A 16,051-nucleotide genomic window follows, 5' to 3' on the forward strand; every position below is an offset into this window, starting at 1 on the left:
ACAAATGCCTCGAGACGATAATTAGTATCCATAAAACGTTACCAAGATAAGGGGCTAGATTTACTAAGCTGCGGGTTTGAAAAAGTGGGGATGTTGCCTATAGCAACCAATCAGATTCTAGCTTTCATTTATTACCTTCTACAAAATGATAGCTAGAATCTGATTGGTTGCTATAGGCAACATACCCACTTTTTCAAACCCGCAGCTTAGCAAATCTAGCCCAAGGTCTCTAAAATACGGCATCCCTGCCATACCGAGGTGGGGCAAACACCTCCATATTACAAAAGTTCTTACATCATTCTTCAATTTTTCTTTGGCTCTAATGATTTGCTGATTACACTTTAAACAATGGTTTTAAACATTATAAATACTATTACTTGGTAAAATAAATAAAAATGTAATATTTGGCAGACATTCCCAATATTCTTCGAAACACTTTATTTCGTAAAGATCTTAAGAGAACTCTGCTCCTGTAAATAATTCCTTGCAAGGACATTTATAAGGTCTTTCTTATAACGAATGTATGTTATTTAAGATTGTTGCTACAATTGAGAGAGGCAAACAGAACAACCGATACACTGAGAAGTAGTCATTCAACTGTCAAACACTTAATATAATAATTACTGCATCAGCTAAAATGAAACCCAATACCTTGTGCTAATCGCCTGACATTTCAATTTGGCTGAGAAATATGGGTTTTTTAAAAAGATAATTACAAGAAAATCCAGTGTCCACTAGACCTACCCTGCTGCGATATATAAAAGGGGATTTGCGTTGGACAGAAGTGTCATAAATGCATTGGAAAAAAGCTGATCAACAACTGCTGTAGTCTGACCACCAACCTTACAACCTGGTAAGTTATTTAATGCACAAAACTATTTTTATATACACAATACTGGTACATTCTGCAGTAATGTACAATAATTGAAACTGTTTAAATATTATAACAGATGTTAAAATAAAGAGTAATTTAAAAATTAAAAAGGAAAGCAACACACTTTTCTAATATAGTGCTCTATCCTTTACCAAAGACAATAGATCCAGGGACCAATATTATTTTCAAACTACTAGAACGCTTTTCAATCTCTCTCCTCCTGATTTCTCGTTATATATTAATGACACTTACGCAGAAGGGAAGTGGGGGGACTCAAGCAGATGAGAGGGATAAGGTCGGCAAAAAAATAAAAAAATGCAAATTTTGGGATCATCATCAAGCACAAGACAGGAATCAATGTATACACACACTGAAGTGAACAGATCATAAAAATTGTATTTTGTATAGAAATCACCCAAAAAAAAAAAAAACTACTGTAAGGCAGAGATCAGAAGATGGACATATTAACATCCTAACAACTGTTAATCAGGGTATGGTATAAAAATATAGTTTCATAGATATTTTAAGAACTTTTTAGATTCCTACTTTTATAGAATTTCCCCTAATGTATATACTGATATGACAGGTACTTCTACTATATATACTTATAGGTCAGATGGGTATCCCATACTCATCCCATTGGGCTCGGTGCTGCAATCATTTCCTGTAGGGATGATTTATAGCAACTTACTGATAACCATTAATATGTGAGAAGCAAACCCTTGTGTCCTTTCAGACAGCTCCCAAGGCCGGTTTAGGATGAAGACTGTATTCTACACAGTGCTGCTCTCCATGGTTCTATATCCTGCCGAAAATAGGTATTTTGGCCAAGACAGTATGCAGCAAAGAGATGAAGGTAAGCCAAAGACAGTGAAATACAAGAAAATAGGGAATTTAAATTAGTAGGTAAATACAAATAGATTATGGAGCATGCTAGTCTTAACCGTCATCCATGTCAATGTATAGTACAAGTTGAAAAGCTGTGTTACCGGGCATCACAACTTCCGTACACCCTTTATACTTACCATGGATAACGTGTACACTTTTACATGCTTATGCAGTTTATATATATATACTTGTGAAATCTTCAGACCAAAATACAGAAACTCATCCTTCCTTTGGTCATGGGTTTAATCTATTGTCCAACTAACCCAACAACTGCAAACGTTTATCGGTATAAGGATACCAGTAGGATGGTGATGGACCATCTTCAGATAAGATTAAAGAGTATTTGTTTAGCAAAATCATTATAAAATGATAATATATTTTTCAGAACTACTTGTTTCGGATTAGGTCGTCATTGGTCGCTAGTGCTCAGAAATAGCATCCTCAAGGGAGACCTTTCAGCAATAAAGGATATTTTCATTCTAGCATTCAGAAATACTTGTAATCTTGTTAAAGGGTCACATACCAGTAAGATTGGACGCTCTTTTAAAGTTTAAACCTTTAGTCAGAGTAGACTAAGAGTAGTAGAATGAGCCTACATATGCTACTAGACCACCTTAAAAAGGTCACCAATGACAAAATGTATAGTGTAACACCTATCACTCGTCAATTTGCAGAAATCTGGTATCCGGCACCCCAGCCACTGATGTGATTTCACCCCCACCAGTGTCTCATCAAACTGACATTTATAGTGCCAGGGGAGGGAGAATTCAGAATTTCAAGACCTGCTGACACCTCATAGCTTTCTTGTGTCACGTATTGGATGAGGAGCTGTCCAATCAGGGCGCTCTACATAAGAGGTGTCAGAGCATTAAAATTCCCCTGCCTCTTCTGGCAGAAAAACTGACTGTTGATGAATCACCATTGGATGAAAGGCTCAAATATTGTGGAGGGGATGCCCGCTGAACCCCAAGGGTTCTGCTAGTTGAGGAAGGGGGTGTTAAAGTATCATTTTAGTGCAGAGTGGAGTTCTTCTATAAACACACTAAAAAGGTGATGTCTTTTTTTTTTCCTGGTATTTCACCAACTAATAGTCCCTTGCTGTTGATTATGGGAGCACACCAGGAGTTTTAATATTATAAATATTATGTATGTGTAAGCAGGCAATAGATAGCCCTGAATAGTCGATTGAAGGTTCCTAACACATTACAACTTATGTGGTTTTCAAAAAGGACAAATGATGGACTCCGGTGGTGTGATGCCCGATCAAAGGTACGGCCTTGGAAGACAGAGATCTTCGCAATATGGAAAATATGGAATATTTGATCAGCAAACTGGCCTAACCAAGAACTCTGGATCATCAGGAGAAGAGCAAGATGAGCTGTCTGACCTACCCCAGAAATTTAGACCATCAGAATCTAGGAATGGCAAGAAAGGCTTTGCACAAGGAAGACTACAAGATCAGATCTCCGGACTAGCACAGACGCTTGGCTCATCGTTGGGAGGACAACACAACTGTCTCTCTGGACTAGCACAGAAGTTTGGCTTATCAGGGTCTGAGGATGGTAAGAAAGGCTTTTCTCAAGAAGGGCTACAAGATATGATCTCTGGGCTAGCACAGAAGTTTGGCTTATCAGGGTCTGAGGATGGTAAGAAAGGCTTTTCACAAGGAGGGCTACAAGATCTGCTCTCTGGACTAGGAGGGAAGTTTGGCTTATCAGGATCCAAGGATGGCAAGAAAGGCTTTTCACAAGGAGGACTACAAGATCTGATCTCCGGTATAACACAGAAGTTTGGCCTATCAGGATCCAAGGATGGCAAGAAAGGCTTTTCACAAGGAGGACTACAAGATCTGATCTCCGGTATAACACAGAAGTTTGGCCTATCAGGATCCAAGGATGGCAAGAAAGGCTTTTCACAAGAAGGACTACAAGATCAGATCTCCGGACAACCCATGAAATTGAACATACTAGGGTCTAAGAATAATAAGAAACTTTTATTACAAGGACTGCAAGATAAGTTCTCCGGAGGAGCCCAGAAGTTTGGCTCATCGCCGGGAGGACCACAAAAGAAGCCTATACCGGGCAGCAATTCTGGCTTTCTTGGTCAAGGATTAAGGACTGGAGGATCAGCCAGAACTGGAAGATATGGCTCTTCTCAAGGTGGCATGGAAAGCAGAAACCCTGGATTTATGAGGTAAAAACTGTTGTAAAAGACTGCAAAACAGCTTAGCAATAATCAATGTTTTCTGATATACACATTCTCATATATGAGACTTGCCCACAGGAGGAAAATACTGCAATTTACGTTCCCATGCAGAATTTTCCCTCTGAAGATGCAGGAATAATATAATTTTTTTTAGATGGAAAGAAAAAGAAGGTTTTGTGGTTAAAAAGTTAAAATTACATATTTCGCTTAAATAAGTACATGACGAAGGAGGTCAACAACAATGTCAAAGTTCTTCAATCCCTTATTATATCCAAATTAATATGTAAACACATCTAATACATGGACGATGAAAAAACGAGGAACCAGTGAAATTTTCTCAACCCAAAAAATTCAGTCATGTCCAAGTACAATCAAAGGTCTTTATTGCACAAAGAGCAGGCGAGAGATATTATTAATTATTGAATATGCTTACCACACACAATGACTTTAGGGGTAGATTCAATTAAGAGCGTCTGATGTGCTACTGAGCTGCCTCTACTGTATGTTTGCGGCTGGTGCACAATAATATTTTCTATCTGTAAAATTTAAAAGAAGTTTTAAATATTAAAATTGCCGGTCAAGTAAAATAACATAGAAATGTGTATTTTTATCATCCCAGTCAAGGCCGAGATGATGAGGACGATTCATACAGACGCTAGAGTCAGCATCCAGTAAGCCATTGCTCGAAGAGAAGTAGTGGAACCAATCAAAAAGGATCCCCTTCAAATGTGTGGATAATATAAATAAATCACTAAACAATTTGTTACAAAACACACCTAAACATCACTTCAAGACCAATGAAACCTATAACTCTTACACATACAGATCGGATAAAACTTTACAGTGATTCAATAAAGTTATTCCAACTGGAAAAATCTGAGGTAAAATGTTTGCTCTGATGAGCTCTAATCTGTGACACAGTGCTGCTCAGTGACTGACTTGGGTATGACGAAATTTGGAGGCAGCCATTTTGCGACCCGAAACCAATATTCAAGGAATGCAGCCATTTAATTCACTGGGAACCAATGAATTTGTGAGAGTTTGCAAAATAAAAATGATATATCCATATAAGTAATCATTATGTTATAGCTTTAAAAGAAATTAGTAGATATTGTACTTAGAATGAGAAAAGACAAAGATTGAAGTTTTGAAAAATGTTGCAAAAGATGTTCTCAGTGAATATGGACAAGCCAAGGACACACAGCCGAATGTTTTATGAAAAGTAACATTAAGACTGGTGGGAAAATGCCTGAGAAGATAAAAACATAAGAAAGATTTGTTTAAAACTTACATATTGCAGAATACGCATAATGTATCATTAGCTTATTGTATTCATAATTTACTGTTTTCTAATTGGTTGTTACCCTTCTATACCCCTAAAAACTGTTATGTATAATTATATGATTTAATTCTGGATAAAGCAGTCTCAGTTTGGAAACCAGACACTTGTGTGGGCTCTTATTCTGTGCTCCGATCGATCGTTACTATAGATATTTGACAAACTTCTAACTGACTTATTCAATTACAGGTGGTTATTCTGTCAACATAGGTAAAGAACCCCAACAATATCCCTGATGACGGACACATTTTGTCTCACGCCTCAGTGATGTCACTAGTTTTGAATAAACTAACAGGTTGTGCTCTCATGAATACTGGTTCAGCTCACAAAATGGCTGCCTCCACTAGACAAACTGTAATAAGCCCCATATAGAACAATCCATATGGGGGTTTTTAGGGATTTTTTTAGAATTCCATTCAAGTGAAAAAAGGGAACGCCCATCCGTACCCTGAAGATGGGTCTTGCAGTTATAAATGGAGATGTTCGGCCCATTTAAAAAGCTTAATGCACATTCAGAAACAGCCGTTCACAAGATTAATACTGGAGTTTATGTTGAAGATCACTCATTTGGTTAGGATGGTAAAATTTTATTTTCAAGAAGACTATGTTTTCACATTTTCGTTACCAACTGTAGTTTTGCTCAACATCTAAGTCTCAAGAACTTCCAAAAATTGCTAATTAAATGCATTACTCCATACCCATAGCAACCAGTTTGAGGACACCAGTCTAAAGTACACAAAAAGCCAATTGTAAACTCCGTTATAAAAATTGTTTCACATTTACATGTCTGCATGACATTGGTCATCTTCTGGGCAGATATACATATTCATTAATATTAATGAGAGTGACCAGCCCATGTACTGGCAAAGAGCATGCTCAGTGTGCTCCCGAGACACAATCTATGACATCAGAGGGTCTCCAACTCTTATGGGTGTTCCCTGAGTTCCTGTAGCCTGGTCTTGTGTCATCAGTAACTAGACAAAAGTTCACCTTTATTTATACATGCAGGGGTGTTGTACACCACTTTCCCTAAACAGCTGCACCTTTATCAACATGGGCAAAGAGTCAGTGTATGAACTTTTTATTTATTTTACAAGATTACAGTAAATTCAGCAGTAATTCTGGTAATGATGCAACGTGTTACTGGACTGAACAGCAGGTCTGATCTGTGAGATCTATAGGATGGGAGCACAGCGTGAATGGTACCATATCTGGAATGTATAGGTCACCCCAGTGTGATTTCAGTACAGCTTCCTACTGTCTGCAGAGCTACACTAACACCACAGCAGTCTGTATTATATACTGTCCATGTATTCAGTGACTTTCTGTCTTGGTACAAGCTGTTGAGCTACCAGGAACACAGACCAGCGTACACTGATTCACGTACATTATTACATGGAATATATAGTTATAAAACGGGTAGATAAAAACCATTATTTCCTAATGACAGCACAAAGTGACAGACTGCATTATTATGAATTCGCCATTATTCTATTTGAATTGAATGGTCTGTATTGCACATACATAAATAAAAGAGCATTCTGAAGAGACTTCGTTTTTGGATTAATTCTGCAATAATCATTATCACTAGCCACAATAGTTATTTTATCATCAGTTATTTATAAAGGCACCTACATATTCTGCAGCACAGTACAGAGAATAATCATTCACACCAGACCCTGTTCCAGTGGAGCTTACAATCTATATTCCTCATCACACAGACGCACTAGGGTTAATTTTGCCAGAAGCCAATTAAGCTACCAGTAGGTCTTCGGAGTATAGGAGGAAACTCACGCAAACATGGGGAGAACATACAAACTTCACACAGATACGGCCCTGGTCGGAATCGAACCCATGACCCCAGTGCTGTGAGGTGATCCATGACAGATATACAACAATCAGCCACATCATTAAAATCACTGACAAGTAAAGTGAACAACATTGATTATCTGGTTACAATGTCAAGGGGTGGGATATATTAGGCAGCAAGTGAACAGTCAGTTCTTGAAGGTGATCTGTTGGAAGCAGAAAAAAATGGGCAGTGTAAGGATCTGAGAGCCTTTGGTAGAAGGTCAAATTGTAATGTCTAGACGGCCGGGTCAAAGCATCTCCAAACCGACAGGTCTTGTTGGGTGTTCCCGGTATGCAATGTTTAGTACCTACCAAAAGTGGTCCATGGAAGGATAAATGGTGACAGAGTCATGGGCGTCCAAGGCTCATTGACGCAATATTAAGTAGGTGGTTTTAATGTTGCGGCTGATCGTATCTACACACACACACACACGCAGCAAACAGAAAAAACAATGACTGAGTTTTGAGGGTAGATCAATGACCCAGAGAATGGGTTCTGTATTCTACTCCAGTCACCAGGTAACTGTATTAAGTATTGTTAACTAGCCACAAGGCAATAACTTCTATGTTGTATACTAGTTACCAGCCTGTGGACTAGATATAGTATAAGACACCAGACAATGGTCTCTGTATTGTACACTAGATACCATAGGCTCAGGAGAACTTGGTTGAACACTAGACACCATAGAACTGGTTCTGCATTGTACACTAGCCACCATAGAAAGAACACAAAAACAAACAAACAATGCACTGGGGCGCTAGTGAACCTAAATCACTCGATGAAGTTGCAGCTCTCTGAGCAGGATCTGGACCTGCTGTACACAAGAGTATATAAAAAACAGAAAAATCAGAAATAGCGCAAAACTTAAAAATCGGCAGAGTGTGATTTAATAAATAAATAATAAATAAAATGTGTCGAGTGTTCAAACCATCCAACCCCGGGGGTTTGAGGAAGTAGTCACTGGATTCTCAAAAAATGTAGAAACAAGCTCACTCAGCCTGAAGCGTTTCTCGGCACTTCAATGCCGTTTCATCTGACTACTTTCTCAAACCACGGGGAATTTTCTCTATTGAGAAATGTTTCTTTGTCACATTCCTAAAAGAAGCATTTCCAGGAATTGGTCTTTACCAAGACCGTTCTTCCCAGAAGTGACTGGTAAATGCAGATTGACATTTCAGGAAGATATAAAACATCAGCCAGCAGAGGTAAAACAAAATATTTTTTGCAGAGTATCTGGTGGCAGCATAATTAACTTGCACCAGAAATAGATAGCGGGGCGCACAGGGATTAATCACAGAACAAGGACAGGGTGCAGACCTGACGACAGTGCCCAGAAACTCTGTGAGTTACATGTAGTATTATTATTATTATTGTATTGCAGTTTATTCAGTGAGTTACATGTATTATTATTGTATTGCAGTTTATTCATAGTCAATTTGAACTATTTAAAGAGTCTTGCAAAAAAAAAACAAAAAAAAACCATCACCTTTGGTCAACTGCAAATTACAACTATAAAGACCTTCAAATTCCATGTAAGAGTTACAGATGTATAAATATGAACATTCTGCTTTGTGTCTGAGGGGGGGGCATAATTTTTGGAACATGGAATTTTAATGTGCTGTATAAAATGCAGAATATATAAACAGGTTAAGGAGAGAAAACAAAACAAATAAACAAACTAAATAATCATCATCTATTTATATAGCGCCACTAATTCCGCAGCGCTGTACAGAGAACTCACATCAGTCCCTGCCCCATAGGAGCTTACAGTCTAAATTCCCTAACACACACACACACTAGGGTCAATTTGATACCAGGCAATTAACCTACCAGTATGTTTTCAGATTACGAATATTGATTATTACTTTTTGTTTTTATTACATGATGCTATATTAGAAAATAGCCTATACTCCTTGGTACTGAAAGCTAAAATTCCAACTATCTTAGTAAGTTTTCTTGTTACCTCAACAAAAGCAGTCACCTGGCCAGTTCCCACTGACAGTAAAGGGCTTGTACACTCTGGGGTACATTTATCTAACCTTCTAAAAAGGAAAAGTGTGTTGCTCACGGCAACCAATCAGATTCTACCTGTCATTTCCAGAACATTTCCTTGTTAGAACATGTGATAAATCTACACCCCTCTCTCTCTGTAAATGGCATACTACTTACAAAAGTAGGGATCGCAATTATAGACAGGGAATAGGGATTATCAGGAAAGCTAAAGAATGACCGACACCAAAATGTGTTTTCACCATTTACGAGAAGGTAATATTCATCCTTACCGTAGATAGGGATCAGATTAGCTTTAATGCAATCACATAACTAACCAGAGAATTGTTCAGGGCTGTTGTGGTGCATTGAATAGGGGCAGCACGGTGGCTCAGTGATTAGCACTTCTGCCTCACAGCACTGGGGTCATGAGTTTGATTACCGACCATGGCCTTATCTGTGAGGAGTTTGTATGTTCTCCCTGTGTTTGCGTGGGTTTCCTCCGGGTGCTCTGGTTTCCTCCCACACTCCAAAAACATACTGGTAGGTTAATTGGCTGCTATCAAATTGACCTTAGTCTCTCTCGGTCTGTGTGTGTGTATGTATGTTAGGGAATTTAGACTGTAAGCTCCTATGGGGCAGGGACTGATATGAGCTAGTTCTCTGTACAGCGCTGCGGAATTAGTAGCGCTATATAAATAACTGGTGATGATGATGATGATGAATACAGTGCAGGATAACAAAGAGGGACAAAATTGTATATAAGTCATTACCGCTCACACACATACAATATAGGTTAGTATATAGCAAAACTATGCAACTGCTATGTTCCATGACATGGTCTGCTATATTTACATTACATATGGTAATATGTGATGCAACTACGGCAGATCTGGTAGAGATTGTGCACTAGTCAGTGCAAAACAAAAAAACAGGTTTTGAAATGTAATAATTTCTTCAACTGAAAGACAAAGATCTGTTTCTATCTCCACAGAGCAGAGGAACTCAGCTGATTCCCAATGAAGGGTCCCGTCCTCCTGTTGTTGATATCTCTGGCTGCGGCTGCAGCACAGTTGCAATGGATAGCAGAGAGTGGCAGATTTGTTAAAGAAGCCGCTCAAGGTTTGTAGTTATTGATGAGACTATCAACTTTTTTTTTTTTTTTTTTTTTTTTTTTTAACGGTGCATGATTACCCTTTGTCCATAACAAAGGGTAATAAAGTCAAGCCAAGTAACTAATGTACAATGTTATATAATAACATGGCCACTAGGGGCACTGTTACGCTGGATTCAATGGCCGATGCTCGGATCAAACCTTGACCAAATACATAGGATAGTACAACCCATTCAAATTCAGCAAAACATTCTGCATTATTTTTAATACTTCAACAAATAATCCTGTCAATAAATTACATATATTTTCCCAGTATGCCCCAAATCTGTCTCTTCATAGGTTCCCTATATACATTTTTAGACACACTTATGAAAACTGGTACAATAGGGAAATCCCTGCCCATATCAGCCAATTAGATTCTGTCATTTGTCTAGTGTTTACAAAATGAAAGCAAACATCTGATTGGCTGCTATGGACAACACCACCTGTTCAGAAGTCTCCCCACCTGGTAATGTGCCCTTAGTTGTGGGATTTGGTTAAACTCGATGTGTACTATTACAGGGACTTAAAGGGGTACAGGGTGGGCATCATCTCATAATTTATCTCCTGGTGTATTTCAGGATCGTGGGACATGGCCAGGGCATATAACGACATGAAAGATGCAAACTACATAGGAGCCGACAAGTATTTTCACGCCCGCGGGAACTATGATGCCGCCCAGAGAGGAAGAGGTGGCGAGTGGGCAGCCAAGGTTATAAGGTATGTAGACCCGCCATGGAAATATCCCAGGAGGCAGTGTATACCACGTATATAAGGCCTCTGATAAACTAGAAAATCACTCAACAGTGATGTGTGTTGTGCAAGTAACAGTATTTACATTTTGTTCTTAATAAAAACCATTTTCTTTAACATTAAACAAGTCTGAAACCTGGCATTGACCTTAATTATCTGCCAACGTATTGTATAGCAAAGGCATATTACTGAGCAGAATGATGTACATGAAATAACTGAATGGTCTATACTTAACTAAATATGTCCAGTATGTTCTCTTTCACCTGTTAAGAGAAAGGTACTTCTCTGAGCAGAGTATGAGTGACAGGCTTGCAGACTTGCTCTGCAGAAATGCATTGTATGGATTCATACACAGGGACCTTTATGTTAGAGCAGCTTAACGGAGTGAAATTTCAGCTTGGTGCGTCCCATCTCCTCTTCGCTGCGATGAGTCTGGCTTACAGGCGCCATTATTACTATGCAAAAATATTTGCATATTCGCCTTCCAAATCTCAAAGTCAGTTGTACCAAAGCGGGCTTCAAACTGCTATTGGTGCCACAGAGAGAATGCCAGAAGATGCAGAAGGAGAGTTCTGTGGGACCCGACCGGGGATGGGGGTACATGCCCCCCGTCCCTGGGATGAGGTACCCTTTCAGAGTATAAGTTTGTAACTCCCACACAAACCACGTCTTTACAGAGTATATGTCTGCATGCTAATATCTACAATATATACCCAGGATTGGGTCATACAATGCCCCACACTTGTCATGTACTCAGTGTTGGCTTTTTCATCCTTTCCCAGTGACACAAGAGAATTTGGCCAGATGGCTGGAAGCAGCGGGAGAGGAAGAGAAGACAGTCTGGCCGATCAGAGAGCCAATGAGTGGGGGCGAAGCGGAAACGACCCCAATCACTTCAGACCTAACGGCTTGCCTAGTAAATACTAGTCCCGGCATCCTCCAATCACAGCACAGGAGCAGTCCTACTCATACAGTAAAGCAATCACTGAACGTACATGAAATGCTCTCATCAATGTACAAATAAAGTTAATAATTGATCATTATAACAATGTGGCACAGACTGTTATAAATAACATCTAAACACAGAGAATGGTCCTCCAGTGCACACAGTTAACGGAAGCTTACTACATTTGTTAGAATAATAAGTCAACACTTACCAACCAAGCCTCTCAGCAGTTATAGATCATATAGAAGTGATCAATAGCGCAATAACATGCTAGTTCCTGCACAACATTCAGACAAATATACCTATAAACAAAAAACAAACTGATATTTTCTAGCATTAAAGCTGAGCTTTCCATCCACCAGCTGAGAATGCCCAGATAGCAAATTTAATTTCCAGCACTCTTACACCAGAGACACTTCTATAATTATCTACAGAAAATAAATAGTGTGAAAAGCTGTATATTACATTATAACAATTTAATAAAATTAAAAAAAATATAACGCATATCTGCGTGTATCTGATCCTTGCGGCCCCTTAGAAAGGCGGATCAGAAGCAGTCACGTATAAGTGACGTACAGAGAGGGCTGACACAAGTTAAGCACGCTCCTTTCAGTTTATTTGGGGGTTCACATATTTTTTAAATAATTTCTTTACCAAGTGTCAATTCCACACCTACACAAGACAGGTGCAGTTTCCAGGCTGAGGATTGTAACTGTTATATATTTGTGCAGGAAACATCTACATGTTATATATAAGATTGCAGAAATCAGAAGATGTGCACAGACAAACACATTGTATGTTCAACTCTAAATTACCCAGAGCATGTGAATGTGACGAATACAGATCACAGTGTTATATCTATAGGTGAATAACCACTAGACTCTCTAGGCTCCACGTCTATAGGTGAATGTGATAACTATAAGTAGCACCAGATTTGGTGACGCCGCACTGTCCAAGCTGCAGTGTCACACACAATATATATATTACACATACTACTGTACAATAGATAGCAGTATATAAACAAGCTCCCAGTATGTAATTGCAGCATACAGCCCATCCGTGCAAATAAAAGGCACCTCTTCCCTGAAACTAGGATATATGAAGGACTACTGAAGGATGTAATTATGGGGGTAACTATAGAAGGTGTCCCAAGCCAGCAGTACCCCAGCAAGGTTTATGTTGTGTACGCAGTGCGTGTAGGTCGCTAGCAAAGTGAATGTCCGCAATGGTTTATTATTTGCCAATTACAATGAAACGATGTAGAGCTAGACTTAGCACAGTCTGCACCCTTGCACTGTAGCCAGGGACTTTTATATATTTTTTTTCTTTTTAACACTCTGCACACCTTTTTAAAAAAACAAACATTTTCACCGATAAGAAAACTGGTCATTTGTTCGGGACAATTACAAAAGGCATGGAGGAATGTCCCATAGTAAGCAGTTTTATTTTGATTGTGTGCATTAAGCGAGTACATAAAAGTGGTGCATTGCTCTCAATTCAGACTTCCACCTGTATGTGCATCTCTGATCGTAACTACGGAGTATTTACACCTGTATGCAGAGGAGAGAGCAGAATAAGATACGTTCTGCTCTGAATACCAGCGGATATACAAAATAGTTGCATATGTTTGTATTATTTTAAACGGAACTTGTATTCAATTACAATGGTAGAGATTCATTGGTACTGTATTTATTTTACTCCTTGGCACCCTCTCCCCTGGGATCATGTCCCCAGGGACCCTCATTTCAGGCACCTTTATTTCTCCTCTAGCTTGTTGGAAAAAAAAACAAGACAAATACCAAAATTATATGATTTTTTTCACTTATGAGAAAATATGCAGAATGGTAATCGCAGATAACGTTCAACTAGCTGCCCCAGTTAGCTCATCACAGCTCTGTTTTCAGGACATTTCTATAGTGTTTTATCCAAATGTGAGGACTGCCACATATCTACTGTTTTCAAACATTACTCACCAGCAACTTGGAACACGCCATTTATATCCCCAATGCAAGAATCATATTTAAAACCCAATTTAAAGATATATGGATCAAGAAAAGAGCTGTTTAGTAAAGCACGTACAACGACTTCTATAAGCAGCCTCTTTGGCAATGTCACAGACTACTCACCATTTACCACACCTGTGACACAAACACTGATCAGCCACAACATTAAAAAAAACCTGCCTAATATTGTGTAGCCAAACCAGCTCTGAAGGTGTCCTGTGGTATCTGGCACCAAGATGATACCAGCAGATGGATCCAGGGCTCAGACTTGTTTTTTCCAGCACATCCTACAGATGCTCGATCAGATTGAGATCTGGGGAATTTGGAGGCCAAGTCAACACCTTGAACTCTCTGTCATGTTCCTCAAACCATTCCTGAATAATATTTGCAGTGTGGCAGGGAGCATTATCCTGCTGAAAGAGGCCACTGCCATCAGGGAATACCGCTGCCATGAAGGGGTGTACAATAATGTTTAGGTAGGTGGTACGTGTCAAAGTAACATCCACATGAATGTCAGGGCCCAAAATATCCCAGCAGAACATTGTCCAAAGGATGACACTACCTCCGTCGGCTTGTCTTCCCACAGTGCATCCTGGTGCCATCTCTTCCCCAGATCAATGACGCACATGCACCCAGCTGTCTGCATGATGTAAAAGAATATGTGATTCATCAGACCAGACCACCTTCTTCCATTGCTCCATGGTGCAGTTTTGGCGCTCATGTGCCCATTGTAGGTGCTTTTGTAGGTGGACAGAGGTCAGCATGGGCACTCTGACCGGTCTGCAGCTACACAGCCCCATACGCAGCAAGCTGTGATGCTCTCTGTGTTCTGACACCTTTCTATCATATACAGCATTAACTTTTTCAGCAATTGGTGCTACAGTAGCTCTTCTGTGGGATTGGACCAGACGAGCTTCACTTCCCACTCGCATTAAAGAGCATTGAGCGTCCATGACCCTGTCGCCGGTTGTCCTTCCTTAGACCACATTTGGTAGGTACAAACCACTGCATACCGGGAACACCCCACACAACCTGCCGTTTTGGAGCTGCTCCGACCCAGTCATATAACCATCACAATTTGGCCCTTATCAAAAGTCGCTCAGATCCTTACGCCTTGACCATTTTTCCAAAACATCAACTTCAAGAACTGACTGTTCACTTACTGCCTAATATATCCCACCCCGTGTCAGGTGCCATTGTAACCAGATAATCAGTGTTATTCACTTCACTGGTTTTAAGTTTGTGGCTGATCAGTGTATATTATGTATCTACATCAATAATCAGTTTGAGAGCTAGAGCCACAAAGATCGTTATCTATATATCAGTGGGAAGACTATAATCCACATCTATGGATGTATTGGAGAATAACAGCCCCACATCTACAGGTTAATATTAAGTACACAATCAGTGCACCCCACATCTATAGGGAGATTAGAGGAGTATAATCACAATAATAATAATCACCATGAAATAGAGTATTATGAGGAATCATCCTATAGGTGAAGGAGATCACCTGTATATATGGGATTACACTAACTGTGAAGAGAATAGACCCCCCCCCCACGACACAACTGTATGGAAACACATGGGATATATAATTCAACGCCATATCTATAGGTGACAGGAGTGTGGCCCGTACGTCCATAGATGGATGTCACCAGCACACGGACACCGTCCCTCCGGGGTAACAGGCACAGACTGCGGACGGTTTGAATTTCCCTCCCCCCGGGGTCACTGTGATCCGGGTACTCAGACACTACTCACCCATTACTCTCCACCTCTGACGTCACGCCAGGCTCCTCCCTCCCACGTGACCCAGCGGCGGCAGCTTGAGGAAGGACCCGTCATGTGACGTCAGTTAGCCACGCCCTATGAGAAGCCGCCGCTACGGAAGCTTGTGAGGGAGACACGTGTCAGTGTCAGTGTATAGAGTGCGCTGTGAGGAGATGGAGCCGCGCCTCTCATATAGTCGGGCTGTACATATATGTACATGTACATATGTACATATATATATGTACATATATATATATATATATATATATATATATA

At 39.8% G+C, this 16,051-nt stretch overlaps 3 protein-coding genes across 5 annotated transcripts in view; 2 read left to right on the plus strand and 1 right to left on the minus strand.

The window, feature by feature from the left end:
- Positions 1-15,849, minus strand: part of SAAL1 (serum amyloid A like 1) — a 33,160-nt gene extending 17,311 nt beyond the window's left edge. The window contains exon 1 of one of the 3 annotated variants that reach the window (XM_075188393.1): positions 15,767-15,849. In XM_075188393.1, coding sequence (XP_075044494.1) covers positions 15,767-15,770 — 4 coding nt within the window. In that variant the 5' untranslated portion in view covers positions 15,771-15,849. The other 2 variants (XM_075188395.1, XM_075188394.1) reach the window with 2 other exon arrangements.
- On the plus strand, positions 577-5,408 carry LOC142103445 (uncharacterized). Its single transcript, XM_075187498.1, has 4 exons — positions 577-853; positions 1,611-1,730; positions 2,992-3,955; positions 4,587-5,408. Exons 2-4 carry the CDS (start codon positions 1,634-1,636, stop codon positions 4,624-4,626), a joined length of 1,101 nt encoding a protein of 366 aa, XP_075043599.1. The 5' UTR covers positions 577-853; positions 1,611-1,633; the 3' UTR covers positions 4,627-5,408.
- On the plus strand, positions 8,315-12,102 carry LOC142103978 (serum amyloid A protein-like). The gene is made up of 4 exons (XM_075188396.1): positions 8,315-8,497; positions 10,140-10,269; positions 10,882-11,020; positions 11,836-12,102. The coding sequence occupies exons 2-4, from the start codon at positions 10,167-10,169 to the stop codon at positions 11,978-11,980; spliced, it is 387 nt and encodes a 128-aa protein (XP_075044497.1). The 5' UTR covers positions 8,315-8,497; positions 10,140-10,166; the 3' UTR covers positions 11,981-12,102.
- Positions 15,850-16,051: the final 202 nt, after the last annotated feature.

The sequence above is a fragment of the Mixophyes fleayi genome, chromosome 10, assembly GCF_038048845.1.
Source record: "Mixophyes fleayi isolate aMixFle1 chromosome 10, aMixFle1.hap1, whole genome shotgun sequence".
NCBI classification, from domain to species: domain Eukaryota; kingdom Metazoa; phylum Chordata; class Amphibia; order Anura; family Limnodynastidae; genus Mixophyes; species Mixophyes fleayi.